The sequence below is a fragment of the Choloepus didactylus genome, chromosome 8 (genome assembly GCF_015220235.1).
Source record: "Choloepus didactylus isolate mChoDid1 chromosome 8, mChoDid1.pri, whole genome shotgun sequence".
In the NCBI taxonomy this organism is placed as follows: domain Eukaryota; kingdom Metazoa; phylum Chordata; class Mammalia; order Pilosa; family Megalonychidae; genus Choloepus; species Choloepus didactylus.
In genome coordinates this window covers 119,211,634-119,226,556 of record NC_051314.1, presented here as the reverse complement: position 1 = coordinate 119,226,556, position 14,923 = coordinate 119,211,634, and the positions used below count along the sequence as shown (strand labels likewise).

General features: G+C 38.3%; 1 protein-coding gene across 5 annotated transcripts in view; it reads right to left on the bottom strand.

The window, feature by feature from the left end:
* GRIN2B (glutamate ionotropic receptor NMDA type subunit 2B) overlaps nt 1-14,923 on the bottom strand; it is a 511,855-nt gene that overhangs the window by 390,822 nt on the left and 106,110 nt on the right. For all 5 annotated transcript variants that reach the window (XR_005218349.1, XM_037846031.1, XM_037846030.1 and 2 more), the window contains one exon: nt 5,400-5,828. Coding sequence is in view for 4 of the 5 variants with exons in the window: in XM_037846031.1 (XP_037701959.1) it covers nt 5,400-5,810 (411 nt within the window). In the remaining variant the exon portion in view is untranslated. The remainder of the gene's footprint in view (nt 1-5,399; nt 5,829-14,923) is intronic.

The following is a 14,923-nucleotide window of genomic DNA, read 5'->3' as shown; positions in this document are numbered from 1 at the left end:
GTTTTGAAGTTAAACATAACTGCATTTGGATACCAGTCCCACTATTTTTCTATCTGTGTGACTTTGGCCAAGGTACTTAAACTGTTTTAGTTTCCCATCTACAGAAAATAAATACTACTACCTACCTCACAGAACTGCATTTAGGAATGAAAATGCTTAACATCATTCCTCACACAAAGTTAAGATAAAACACATACCAGCTTTGCTCCTCTCTTGCCTTTCCCACCTTTACATCTTAACGCTCCTCATCAAGAAATGTTTCCTCCTGAACTACTCTGTCCCAAGGATTACTATACGACAGACAACTAAAAGCAAGGTAAAAACAAATAAATAAAAACTAAGAGAATCCAAAAGTTAGAAAAGAAACACAGAGTAAGTTATGAGTAGCATGGCCATCTTGGTTTCAAGATTTATGTTGGATATGGAAACCCACATGAGCAAAAGAAAGACAGTACTGTATTCACAGTGTCACACATCATTGCTGGCTCATTTACTCTCCAAAGTCATCGCCATTTGGGCAGGCAATGGAGAGGGTAGGAGAAGGAGGGAGAGCACATGGAGCCAAAGACGAGTGGGGACATCTTCCTAGTCCCAGTTGGATTAAAAAATGTGGCCCTTTGTCCAGAAAATAAGAGCGCTATTCAAAGCATCAATTCTCAACCAAACAACTTAGAAAGGAAACAATCATAGCAAGATTCCATAGTAAGAATATTTTCACATGTCCTTAGTGAGGAACAAGATCTTGAGTGTGATGCATGTTTTAGGCACTGTACTTCACTCTGATCAATCCACCCATTTCCAGACCCTGACCCTTTACCCAGCATATCCTTTTCTCTTCTATACTTGTAGCATTAAATGCTGAATCTTGTGTCCACTTCCCCGAGCCTATGACAACTTCCATCTTTCTATTTTCCTTCCTACCTCCTGCCCAAGCCATTTTTATTGGTCGTAAGGCCACCACTCCTTACACTCCTCCTTTAAAGTATCTTTGCATGGTACTTTTCTAAAATTTTTCACATACTTAATTCATTTCCTCTTCAACATGCAGTAAAGTTGGTAGGACAGAAAAACAATTTAAATCTCCTAAACTATAAAATGAGTATCATGTAACTTAAGTGATTTGTTTGCCCAAAGTTCCAAAGCTGGTCAGAATGGAGACCAACACTCAGGACTTGTAATTTTTAGTTCAATGCTATGTGAGGCAGAATTGTATTATAAAAAGAGCATGCACTTCAAGATAAGTATTTCTGGGATTTGAATCCCAGTCCCATGGCTAATTGTGAGCTGTGATATCCTGGATTAGTTACTTGACCCCTCAGAGCTAAAATCTAAAAACCCAAGAAAGATTGCAATAAATCAATAGAGAAACGTCCTAGAAAGAAAACGGAAGTACGTCTAGCTACAGCTCGTTATTTGGATTCAGATGGGCAGCCTAAATCCAGGATCTCAGAGACAATAAAAGCAATTAAAACAAAGCAAAATAAAATAAGCTCTTTACACTCAGGTGGGCAACTGCCAAAAAGCACCTCAAATATGTTTAAAATGTTACTATTCTAAACAATCTTCTGTTACAAGCACTCAGCAGTTCCTCTCTGGTTACAGCTTTACTTTAACCGAACATGCCCTTTTTGGCCACGGCAGGCTTCCGTACCATAGACGAGCCCCAGCTTCCCTGGACCAAGGCTCCCAGACCACTTCCCAGGTCACGACTCCCTTCCTTGTTGGTCTTCACCACAGAAAAGTCCCTACAATTAGCTTAGGTGCTATTAATTCTCTTCTTTTCCAGTGACAAAACCTGCTCCCTTTCTTCAGACTGTTCCACACAACCTACAGCTTAATCTGCCGAATGCTACTAGAGGCTCTAAAGTGGAAAACACTCTTTATTGAACACCCACTATGTGCCAGGCATGGAGCAAAGCACTTTCTGTGCAATATCTCATTTAATCCTCAACAACCCCATAATGTATACATCATTATCCCCATTATACAGGCAAGGAAACCAAGGCTTAGAGAAAGTGGTCATGACTGGTTTAGATTTCCATATCCAGGAAGTGAACACTAAAGCCAGCTGTGTCTGACTCCAAATTCTGGTATTTTAAAGCTCTGCTGAGCAGTTCCCATATTTCTTTCTACCACAATATAAGGTACATTTCCTTATATGGGAAAGCAGAGCACTAGTTAATGGATTTATTAATTAACATATGCAAAAAAGTGAATACTTTGGACTTGTGTCTATTTTTGTCAAAAGTCTTTATAACTGCTGTCTTTGCTACATCACTAACTCCTTACCCATAGGGGCCTTATTCCTGTAATGCAGGCTTCCACTAGGACACTTAATATGTGTGTTTTCATTTGAAACAAAGTTAAAATAGAATGACAAGTATGATTCCCCTAGAAGAGGGAAGCAAAATGGAAGGCTTATTTTCCATCCTTCAATTGGTTACTACAAGCCTCAAAGGTAGCAAATCTATAGTTCTTACATTTTCTGCATCAGTCCCAATTTCAAATGTTTTGTCCTATTGCCCTATAAGAAGATTCATAGTTGTCAAACTCTGTCCCCTTCTATGTTTGTAAAATGTGGTCATGGTACTTAAAAATTGGCTTAAAAAAAATAAATAACCTGGCTTTGAATTTGAAATACTTTTTTTTTAAAACTTGCCCCAAAGTTTATTTCTCTGAGCTCCGGGAGACGCTTGCAAATCCTCTAAGTCTCTGCTCGGCTCCTGGGATCTTAGTGTTGCCCAATCTACACCTTCCTCTGCAGTCACCTATTCAAGACCCCCAACTCCTCAGGACTGAGCTGCCAACACTCCTGTTTCTGTGTTCTTAGGAGCTCCTATTTTTGTTTGTCCTTTGTGCTGCCCACTTTTTAAAACTCTTCTCTTCTGGTCACAACTCAGATATTTAGGCCATTAGGAAGGAGCCTAAAAGTCATAGTTCAACTCCTTTCTTTGGCAGGAAGAGGAAAAGACAAGAGGAACTATTTGGGTTAAGTAGCAATGCAGGCAGGGACATGGGGAAAGAGACCAGAGGGGGATCTCATAGTACCTGGAAAAATCCATCTCACGGCCTTCATCCTCTCTTTCACTCCCTAATGGCAGTACACAATGGGCCTTCCATGGATTAGCGCTATGCCTACGTGCTACACTATTTCATATTCTCATTCATTCTCTCCTTTAGTCAGATTCACAGAAAAAATAATTCCAGTATGGCCTGATTATGAGTGAAGTGATGGATTACCTTTAGTCAGATAACATTCACCACAATGCTATATAATAGTGGAGGAAATATAGGTAAGTATGTGAAACCTTAACCAGCCTCTCCATTTTCTTGAGAGGTAAAGAGTACACAGTCCTTTGAGTCAGCAAACAATGATGAAATCCTAGCTCTACTTATTAGTAATGCCATCTTGAATATGTGATTTAAGCTCTCTGAGCCTCAGTTTCCCCATCTGTAAAATGGAGGTAAATACCACTTGGCTTACTGGGCTAAGAGGATTTAATAAGATAATGCATGCAAAGCACTGAGTGCCTAGCATGTTATAAACACCAAGAATACATCAATGAACGAGAAAATCACATCTCTCTGCCTGGTCTGAATCTTACACCGTATTATCAGATATTTGTTTTTTATTTGAGAGAGACAAAAAAGAAGCAAACAACTAGTCTAGCCAATAACCTTTCTACTGGGGGGAAAAAATAGCATAGGTTGCACAAGAGTCCACATGAGCAAATTAAAAAATGAAACGTTTTTAATCTTTTTCACTGTTATGCCCTCAAAATAAATATGCACTCTTCTAAAAATATTCAAAATTTGACTTTTATCCATATCAGCATTCTTTCACGGCAATATTGTGTTCTCAAAACACCACTTCGAAAATACATTGCAATTTTCTAAGGACAATGTTGTTAAAAAGAAAGAAAAAATCCACCTGAAGCAAAAACTCATTGGCTTTTGTCATAGTCTGTCTCCACTTTCCATTCTAGGTTTATCCCATTTCTCTAGCATGGGATACTCCTCTCAGCAATTGTTTTTTAACAGCTGTAATTGTTTCCATATGAATGGAACCATATCTTTCTTATATGATGCTGAAGTTCTTCCATGTACTACTTTTACTTGACTTTTCCTAGGCTGAATTAAAAAGCAAGTCTCAAAGAGAGGCTAGTCATCTCCACTTGGTGCCAACAGGGGGGATAGTGGCCACACAGGTGACTATAACCTCTGCCAACCCACACTGCCTTAGCATGCTCATGGTGTCTGTACTAAGTTTTGAGGTATTTACAAACATCATTAATGCCACAGCATTTTAAGTACGACAGTAAAGGAAGTTTTGAAAGGGACAAGAAGTATAAAATGGCAACACGAATGTACAGAGTATAAAAAAACCAAAGTGATATAAAAACATTAAATTTTGCACTTGTGGTGAGAGGAATCATTCTAAGAAAGGAACGAATGCCAAGGACAATACAAATGTGAGAAGTGCTGCACCTAAACAATGAATAATAATCAATAAAGCAAGGAAAAATAACCAAATACCCAAAAAAACATAAAAACAAAACTTAACCAAAATAAAAACAGAACACTTTTTCTGCAGTTACAGAATAAGCATCAATGTCATATGACAATTAATCTAATATTAGTGCGGGAGAGGCTAAGATTTTTGTAAGGCCTTAAAATGGTTATTCTCAACCTCGACTGCACGCTAGAAATTCACGGGGAGCTTTTGAAAAATCCCGAACCTTGGGCATACCCCAGACTAATACATCAGAATCTTTGGAGTTGTAACCAAGCATCAGGAGTGCTGAAAGCTTTTCAGGTGATTCCAATGTGCAGCCAAGGTTAAGAACCACTGCCTTCAAATCTAAGCATGGGGAAAATGCAGCTGCTACTGGCTCCCTGGATTAAAATCCATTCGAATGTGTATGATGAGTGCGAACACCTTAGCAAGAATTACTTCCCTATGACATTTTCTTCTTTAAGGAGAGGAGTTACCTGCCTCAAGGGATTTTTCTTTTTATGTTCACAAACTGGTATGGGGGCAGAACATAAATTACTAAGGAAAAATAAGCGTACCTCTTATTTTAAAGTTTTGAAGGCACTACTCATACACCTATTTGAAGAAAATATACCACAGAGCTACTAGCTTCCACATCTTAGTCATTTTGGTGAGTGCATTTTCAAACCTGTTCAAAACTATAGGAGCTTTCAAGTACCAGCATCTTGCCCTCACTTTCATCTTCAAACTATTAGACCAATTACTGATCTATGCACCCATTCAATGCATTCTGGTTACCTTCCATCTTTAATAACCAGGTGTTTCATTAAAACAAATGCATTATATAGTTCTTAATACAACCCCCACCCTCCACCAGGCTCTTCTTACTGCAGCCCCCTTTTACCTTATCTGCCATTATCATCGAGGAGCCCCCGTGGATGCCCAGAATGGGGGTGAGAGTCTGGGCCGAAATGAAATCAAGGATCTGGGCGATGGCTTCTTGGTCAGTGTCGTCAGCAAACACCACCCCCTGGATCTTCCGATCAGACATGAGATCACAGATGCGGGTGATGATGCTCTTCGGGTCAGTCTCGTTCATGGCTACCAGTTCCACACGGGGAACCACGGAGAGATGGTGGAAATCATCTTTCTCGTGGGCATCCTTGATGGCCACCTCGTCTGAAGTGCCCACAAGGATGACGGCAACGCCGATGCTGGGGGGGCTCTTCTGGGAGCGAGCTCTGCTGCCTGACACAGCCAGGACAGCTAACACCAACCAGAACTTGGGAGAACAGCACTCTGCTCTGGGCTTCATCTTCAACTCTTCGACTCCCTGCAAATATAAAGAGACAGAAGGGTTAGCAGAAGATCCACTATATAACTTGTCTGGGAAAGGCTGGATACTGCAAGTTAAGGAAGGGGCTTATCTCTTCTCTCTGATCAAACCCAACTTCTACCTTCTAACCTGGTCGCTGATCTCGGGCACTTGCTCAGAATGAGGACAAAAAGAAACTTTAAAAATTGTCAGAAATCCTTAAGCAAGACAATTAAAGATGCTACTGATATAGCCATCACCAGGAATACACAGAAACTAATGAGGGAAGGAGGTTGCAGGTGCTCCAGGTAGTGACACCAGGTGCACAAATAAAGAAGTCAGGAGCCAGGGGTCTTGCTGTGGCTGCCTGATTTCTGGCTCTCCTGTCACAGCCCACCTCTGAACTGCTCTTGGGCCAAGGGGATGGTATAGGTCAGGTAAAGTGAGCAGCAAAATGGGCTCAGCAGAGGCTACCAACAAAACATGGCCTGGATAAGCAGGATGTAGGGAGTTACATCTACATGAGCCCCACATTCTTGCTGACTTTACTTTCAGACAACAGCTGAAAAACTCTTCAGCAATCCTGAAGAGCTTTTAGTATTTGCCTCTGAATATTAAATCACAGGAACAACCAACATGTGGGCAGTTCTTTTCTAGGCATTATCTCTACCCAGTCAATCCTGACAATAACCTAATGAAAAAAATAAGAACGAATACTATCATCCCCATTTTATGGATGTTGAAGCCAAGGTTCAAGGAAGCTAAGTGATTTGCCCAAGGTCATGAACCAATTAAGTGAAATCAACCTTAACCAAGATCTTCTGACATTTAAATCAATTCATATTCCATTGTCTCTCACAGCACTGGTTATTATAAGGTACGGTTTTATCCTGATCTGTCTATACATCAAAGTATGGAAACTAGCAAATACTATTAATATTTGCAGTCATGTTAGCGGTACCTTTGAAAATGTTTTCCAGTGTATTCTTATGACATCTTATAGAAGTGACTTCCTAAAATGATTCCGCATTTGTGTACAATTCACCACCTCTCACCTACAATGAACACATGCCATTTTACTTCCACCACTTGTGTCCCTAAATTTTACACTGTGAACCAGACTAAGGACTCAGCTCTGTATAAAGTATAAGCCTTGGTCATTTCTCCTTATGCTTCCCACCATTCTGCAAGAGCTCCTCTTATTTAAATAGGATTCGTCAAGCTTATGTTGCTTTGATCTGTTTTTAATGATCATTTATTATATCTGTTATGTGCTGTGCACTAATATGCAATCTCTTTGGTCTCACAGAAACCCTATAAATTAGACATTTTATTCCCATTTCTCAAATGAAGGAAGTGAAGCTCAAAACGGTTATGTAATTTGCCCAAGATCACACTTCTAGTGTGGTATTGTAATACCATCATGCCAATATATAAATATAGCATTTTTAAACACCTAGTAAATATTCCACAAGCTGCACCTAGAACCAGAACCAGGGATTCTCATTCTTCCACAAAAAGAGCATAAGCAGGGATAAAAATGCTGCTTAATATTTCCTGCTTATTTGAAAAAAAAGGTGAAATATTAGGGTCCTAAAAACAAAAAGGACTAATGAGGGTATTGAAAAAATAAAGATAAGAAGTCTTCTGGCTGGGCAGACTGACTGCAAAGAGCATTAATGATTTGGGAGTAAGATGCTGGGGACATTTTGTGGCTGAAGAAGCACAAACTCCAATCCAGTTCTTGGCAGAAACACTTTGGAACTCTTGCTGTTGTAGTCATCCTTCAACACTGCCAAGAAGGAGACCTGTATCAATTGCCTTTTCTATTTCTTGCAAGTAAGACCAGTAACTCAGTGGTTCACGCCTGAGCAAAGTCGACTCCTGACAGTTTTCTGGTCTGTCTGTGGAAACAAGGTATGACTATGTGGGCCTTGGAAACCCCTCCTGATCAACTGTACCCAGGCTAGCAGAGAGCTGGGTCTGAATTCCTATTCCCAGAGCTTAAAGAAAGGCAACAAGATAGAGAGCTGAGCAGCAGTGACTATTCATACAGGAAGACACACAGGCTTAGCACCTCAAAAAGAGCTGTGGACAAACACACACACACACACACACAACTCTGTTAAATTATGAAGACTGATTCTCAAGGAGAACCAAAAAGACTTAGAATTTGGCAAGACTAGTGACTAACTTCATTCCAATGAGATTCTAATCCTAGTTATAACTCACTAAATTAAATTCCTTCACATTGAAAAGTGGTCCATTCTGTCATGACAGTTTATTAACTTTAATGCACTCTACACTTGACCACTTTGATGTTTTATTTGCTCTCTTTAAAATATTTCTTGGATTCCTCTATTTCTTCTCCCACAATATATTATACTTTGTTATGCAATTGCTAGTTGTGACACTTAAAGAATAGAATCTGGTTTTACTGAGCATCTCTTTTATACTCAGGCCATAGCACAGCAGTTTACAAAGCAATACATTATGGGAGATATCAGTAAAAGAGGGACTGTGAGACAAATAAAGAGGCTGCTTTGAACACAAACTCAATTTCACACATTAGAAGGGGGTTGGCTACATGAAAGCAGGTAGTACAAGATAAGCAAAGTAGCTTTGTTCCCTTCCTCAGACAGACCAGGGGTAGTCCTGATGCACCTGCTCTATGAAGTCTTGCCCCTCTTCTCCACTCCACTTAACCGCCCCCTCCTCCAGTAGAGTTGAGAATTGCTTTTATTGTAATTATATGGTTATGTGTCTGCCTACCTTAACTAGTTGGTAACCTCTTTGTGGGAAGAAAAGTTTTCAGTTCATCAAGCATTTACTGAGTGCCTACAAACTAGCACTATTCTCCATTTTGAGTATGTAACAACGAATAAAACACTGGCACAATCCTCCAGAACCACAGTCTAGTAGAAGAGACCAACATATAAAGACCTTGTCTCAATTCAATTTGTATTCTTGAAGCCTAGCAGTGCCTCACACACAACAGGGAAGCACTCAACAAATGGTAGCCAGTACTAAGTTTTTACCATTAAATTGAACCATTTAAAATTGCCAACATTTGACCATTTTTTACCAACAATATTTCAACCTACTATGTGCCAAGCACATACTGCCAGATGATCTTCATGCATTCTGAGATATCTGTAATAACATTATAAGTCACAATTTTCCCTATATTACAAATGAGGAAACTGGAATCAAAAGACAAATCAGAGTCAAGCTGCAGTTTACAACATTTTAGCAGGGACACCAAAAATTGCTGTAGAAAGAAACCAAATTGCCTACAAAAGTGAAAGAAGCTTTGAGGCTGGGTAGTTTGCAGGCAGTTTTACAACCAGCAAGAAGGAAGTTGGCTCGAGTCTGTTGTTTGGAGCAGGAACCTGTTAGTCACAGAGGGTAGGTTAAGTTTAAGTGGGGCTTTATTTTTATCTGGGCAAGATATGCTTAACCAAAATTTTAATTGGCTTTTCACTTATCTTGGTAGGAACTTTCTCAGAAGAGGAGGTTTATCACATAAGTCTATGCTAGTTTGGAGAATTTAGCCTTTCTGTTGGTTCTGAGAAAACTCAGGCATTATTTTTTATTGTATTTATCAGAGATTAAGTACACAACCAAGATTACACAGCTAATAAGGAACAGCATCAAGTTTGAAACTCAAATTTGTCTAAATCCAAAGCCCTTGCTCTTTATATTCTGCTGCTCTCATATAATATTAACGAATGAATGAATGAATGAAGCCATCAACCAAAACCAAACTAGGTTCTAAAACCAGTTCCATATTCTCTGAGTGCCTGAGAATAGGCAAGTCACCAAATCACTGTCTCTGTTTCCTCATCAGTGAAATCAGGACAATATACTTTACCTACATATCTGGAGGGTTTTTATGCAGATCAAATGATAATATATATATAGAAGTGCTTTGAAGAATATAAAATACTCTATGAATGCAAAGGATGCTCCCTTTAAACTTCTATAGAAGCATTTCAAGGAGCCTAGCTATTTATGGAAGCACACAGCAAACATGTGGGAGGTGGGGTGAGAGAATGGCAGACAGGGGCTGAAAGAAATGTTAAGAGGCACTTCACAAGGGGCCAGGCACATCAGTTCTCTGAGGGCTAGAATACCCTGAAGAAGACGGCTCATCATGGCCTCAGGATAGCAGCAAACTCCACTGACAGCTTCCCAGCTGAGTAGCAGAATTCAAGGCCAGGGTGAGTACTGCGAGTCAGTGGAGCTCAGCATACCCAAATATGCTATGAATTTTGGCATCAGCTGAACCAGTAACCGAGCAGCAGGACCACAGTCGACTGTCCACCTCTTTGGCCCTCTGCCTCCATTAAGCTTGAGCTGACTAATTCCAGATCTACAGCAAGTGTCCTATCACTGGTACAGGGTAACTGCAGCAGGAACCAATCTACGCTTTGCCCACAGCAGACCCAATGAAAGATGCATCTGGGTGAGAGGCTGGGCTAACCCTGTCCTCGGAAAGAAAATGAGACCTGAGAGAACCCCAACAGGACAGATACAGTGTGATTTAATCAATGATTGAGTCAAATTTTCCAAGTCCACTCTTTAGTACAGTCAGGACCTGCTTGGAATGATCCAATTAAGGAGACTGCATTGGAATGTGATAGGCAGTGAGTAAAATTAAGATTAAAAGTGCCAGAAATGTACTCCAGGTTCAGTTTCCCAAGCTAACTATAAAGACAGAAAGCTAGGAGGAATAGGCCTTAAAATGTGCCACGTTAGAGGATCTGGGGAAACAAGGAATCGCAGGCAGGTTAGTATTAAATGAGTATATCCTTTTAGGAGGTCAATATGGGAATATCTATCAAAATGTTAATACCAGACAAAATAATATTCAAAGGCAAAAACATCAAAAGAAGAAATTTCGGTCTCACATTCTAATATCAAGAAGATATAATAATCATAAACATACATGAATCTAAAAAAAAATGCAGGCTTGAAATATATAAAACTAAAATAACCATAGAGAGAAACAGAGAAATACAACAAACGAAATATAAGACATAAATGATCAGAAACAAATCAAGAGTAATAAACTCAACTAGTTCTGATATCTAAAAATACATAAACATTTCTTTTAAAGGACATGAAAAATGTTAAATCTACAAAAAATGCTTCAATAAATTCCAAAGAATAATATAAAATCATTGCTATTTTTCTATAATGTAACAAAATTAGAAATAAATTTTTTAAAGACAACTAAAAGATACTATATCCAAAAAACATAAAAAGTACTATTAAATAATAGGTTAAAGAGGACATATTAAGGGAAACTACAAAGTCCTTTGAACAGAATGACAATGAAAATATTATATGTCAAAATTTCAGGAGCACAACTAAAGCAGTTATCAGTGCAAAACCTATGCCTTAAAATACATTTATAAGAAAATAAGAAAATTACAAAGAATTAATTACAAATAATTAAATGTTCACTTATTGAATATAACAGTCAACAGAGTCAGCCTAGAAAGGAAGGAAATAATAAAGGTAGAAATGAATGAAACACAAGCCAAAGGAAATAAAAACAAAACTGATTCTTTAAAAAGACTACAATAGACAAAGTTCTACAAAATTAATCAAGGAAAACACAGAGAAAATATAAATGAACTTCATAATCAAAAGGAGGAAATAAGAAATCTGATAAAAATAGCAAAAAGGGGCTCAAAAGAATGAGAAAATTTGAATACAATAACTACTAAAGAAAGTAAAATAGTATTCAAAGGCCCACAACCATAACACAAAACTGAGCCCACACCCCTAAAAAGAAAGAAACAAGAAACAGGTACAGATGGCTCTGTAGATGACAAACTTTCAAGGAAGAGAAAGCTTATATGAGGTGAACAAAATAGAAAAAAGGGAGAGCGTGATTCTAAATTCAGGTAGGTCTAGTACAAGAAAAGATTATTGTTCTAATTTAACTTATTACTTAAAGGCAAAAGTTCTTAATAAAATATTAGCTAAACAAAACAAACAGTATTATTTTAAAATAGTAATAATACATCATGAAGCAAGTCTGGTTTATACCAGGAACACAAGGATGGCTTAATTTCAGAATGTATGTCAAAGTAATTTACCACATTAATGGACTAAAGGAGACATTTAAAGAATTTCCCCAAAAATGAACACATTTGATTAAGGGAAATACCTATTTATGAATGTAACTGTTAAGGTGTTTGGATGTTTTTGTTTTTGTTTAATTCTTGAATAAAAAGAAATGAAGGACATCACCAGCCTTTACCTGGTAAGTCTGTATACCAAAAATTCTTGATTCCGTTCCCTTTGACATTGATAAAAAGGCAAGGTCAGTGCTATCATTGCTACTGGAGATCCCGTAAATAAAATAAGTTAAAAGAACAAAAGTTTTAAGGATAGGAAAGGAAGAGACAAAACTGGCACTATATGAGGATAATAGAGTTCTCTACATAGAAATTCATACCTAGGTTTCTACATAGAGAACCCAACAGAATTGACAAACTATTAAAATCAATGAGTATAGCAAAGATGCTAAGTAAAAGATCCACTTAAAAAACATCAATTCCTTTCTTCTAAGTGACTAGAAAATATAATATTCATACCAAAAATGACCACATAAGTAAAAGCTTAATGAAGAATTCATAGGACCACTACAGAGAGAGTTTAAAAATACTATTAAAGGTTATGAAATAAGACCTGAATAATATAAGTATATGCCAGATTCACAGTTGTGATGACATAGTATTCTAAAGAGTTCCATTTTCTCCCAAATTAACCTAACTTATCAAAATAACAGGGTTTTGTTTTGTTTTTTGTTTTTTTTTTTGCAAATTTTACAAACTTAATCCAAAATGTCGATGGAAGAATAAAGGTAGGAGAAAAACTAATTAATTAAAACCAGACGTCCTTCTCTGAACCAACAATGAATGTGCACCATGAACTGAAAAGCATAATTAACTCAATTCTGCAGAACAGATCCAACATTTTTTAAAGATTAACAATTTAAAAAAATTTTTTTTACAGTTTTGAGTCAATTTGAGGTTTTAGGTTGTATTTTCTTAACTCATATTCATAGAAGCAGGTCAAACACTGACCCTAATAGGTGCTCCTAAGTCAGAATATTTAGCTTAGGCAACAGACGTGCTTCCCATGCCATATGAACCAGGAAGTATGAGTGTCACAGATTTCAAACATATACTATTATGTCAGTCTGAAGTACAAAACCATCATCTTTCTCACTACCAAATGAAATACAATGCCAATTACATACTCAGTATTTGCAAATCCATCCTCAACCCTCCAAATACATTTAGTGTCTGCTAAACTACTAAACATCATCTAAGTCTGTAGAAATAACATACAAAAGACATCCGACTTTGGTTTCGTTTGACTTAGAACCTAAAAGTTCTCTGAGTTCTGTTAGTCTCCTCCTTTATTACCAGCATCCATTTTTTTCTTTCAAAGCCCCTGTTCTTTTTCAGAAAGGAGCAATGGAAGAAAGGGTGGGGGGCAGGTGTTAAGTCAGTGCCCCTGTGACACAAGTGAGGAGAGAACGGTCTGCCTAGATATGCTGTGGACATGCCAAATCCATTTTTAATTCAGTGACCTATAAGCATTAAACAATGCTCCTTGATCCTTCCGGAGTATCGATTTAACCTAAATACACTCCTAACAGTAGCCAAACCCCAAATCCATTTGAATATCTCAAAGAACACAAAACGTAGTTAAGCAACTTCTGGGAAAGTGGTCAGAGAAGAAAGAGCCAGAGAGATGGGGGAGAGGAGAGAGAGATAGGTAAAAATTAACTAAACCCTTGACCCAGGGGATGCACCATTAAATTCTCCTACATAGTACAGTTAAGAAGAGTGCCCTGGCAAAGACCACCCGCTCCTTTAAACCTGAACTTGGAGATGGCCTCACAACTACCAAGGGCAAAAGAAATATTGAATCCTCAGTAGAAATATTTTCCTTCCACAGACTTCTAAGTAAGATCCTTCTTGCCTAATTTGGTTCAATGAGACCTATCTTGCCTGAGCTCCCCCTTCTATTCCACAACACTTCCAGTGGCTAAATCCAGGTTTTCCCACCCAAGCTCTTCTTTCCTGCTGCAGGCACAAAGCAAAATATCACTTCTACGGCCACCCAAGTACTTGACACAAAGGCTGTACAGATAACTAATAAAGAATCATAAATCTCTTTACATGTGCACATTTTAATAGAAATTTGTAATATAAACATAGATGATCTGTATTCTCACCAGCAGCAGCCACTCATGGTTTTTTTTTTTCCCTTTAATATTCTGCAAGAGCAGACACCAAAATTGTTCAAAGTTTCTCTTCTAACATCTGCACACAATTCTTAACTATAATTAATTTATATGCCTCCAAGGACAGTGTGGGCAGCTCTGCCGAAATCCAAACCTTTTGAAACCTGATTCTGATTATTACCATTTGGCAGCAGATTACAGCAATTGTGTGTATTGGTTTAACAGCAAAATAACACTGTCAAGTGTTAATAAAGATTATTGGCTTGTCACTGACTATACAGAAGGGGGATGGGCAGTGAAAATGGGTGGGATGACAGAGAAGTGCAGGAGCAAGGCAGCAGGAATCTAAACTGAGAAGGCAGTCAAAGGAAGATGTTGGGAGGGAAGAGGTGAGCAGAGGATAGGACATGGAGCATCAAACCTATAGGCACCTCCCTAGAGAACACCCAGTGTCCTGTGCTGCAGATAAGCAGCCTGTGCTAAAGTAGATTAGTAAAATTTAGGTGTTGAAAAAGGCCATTTCCAAGTCCCCCAAAAATGACCAGCTCTAGGGCCTAAGCACATTCCAAGCCACTGCAACCCTCAGCAAAGCCTCTTCTGCAAACACCAGTTCTACCCAGCAACAATAATCATGCTGTGTTTTCATGGAGAGAACAAAGCTTCTGAATAAATTGACATGTTTTATGCATTTATTTTTAACTTGCTGTGTGATCTTGCATCATTTTCTTTACCTCTCTGATCCTTAACTCCCTGAACCGTAAAACATGGTAATAACTGCTTCCACAGGATTACTGCGAAGATTGACTAATTTGAGAAATGTTTATTGCACATTTTC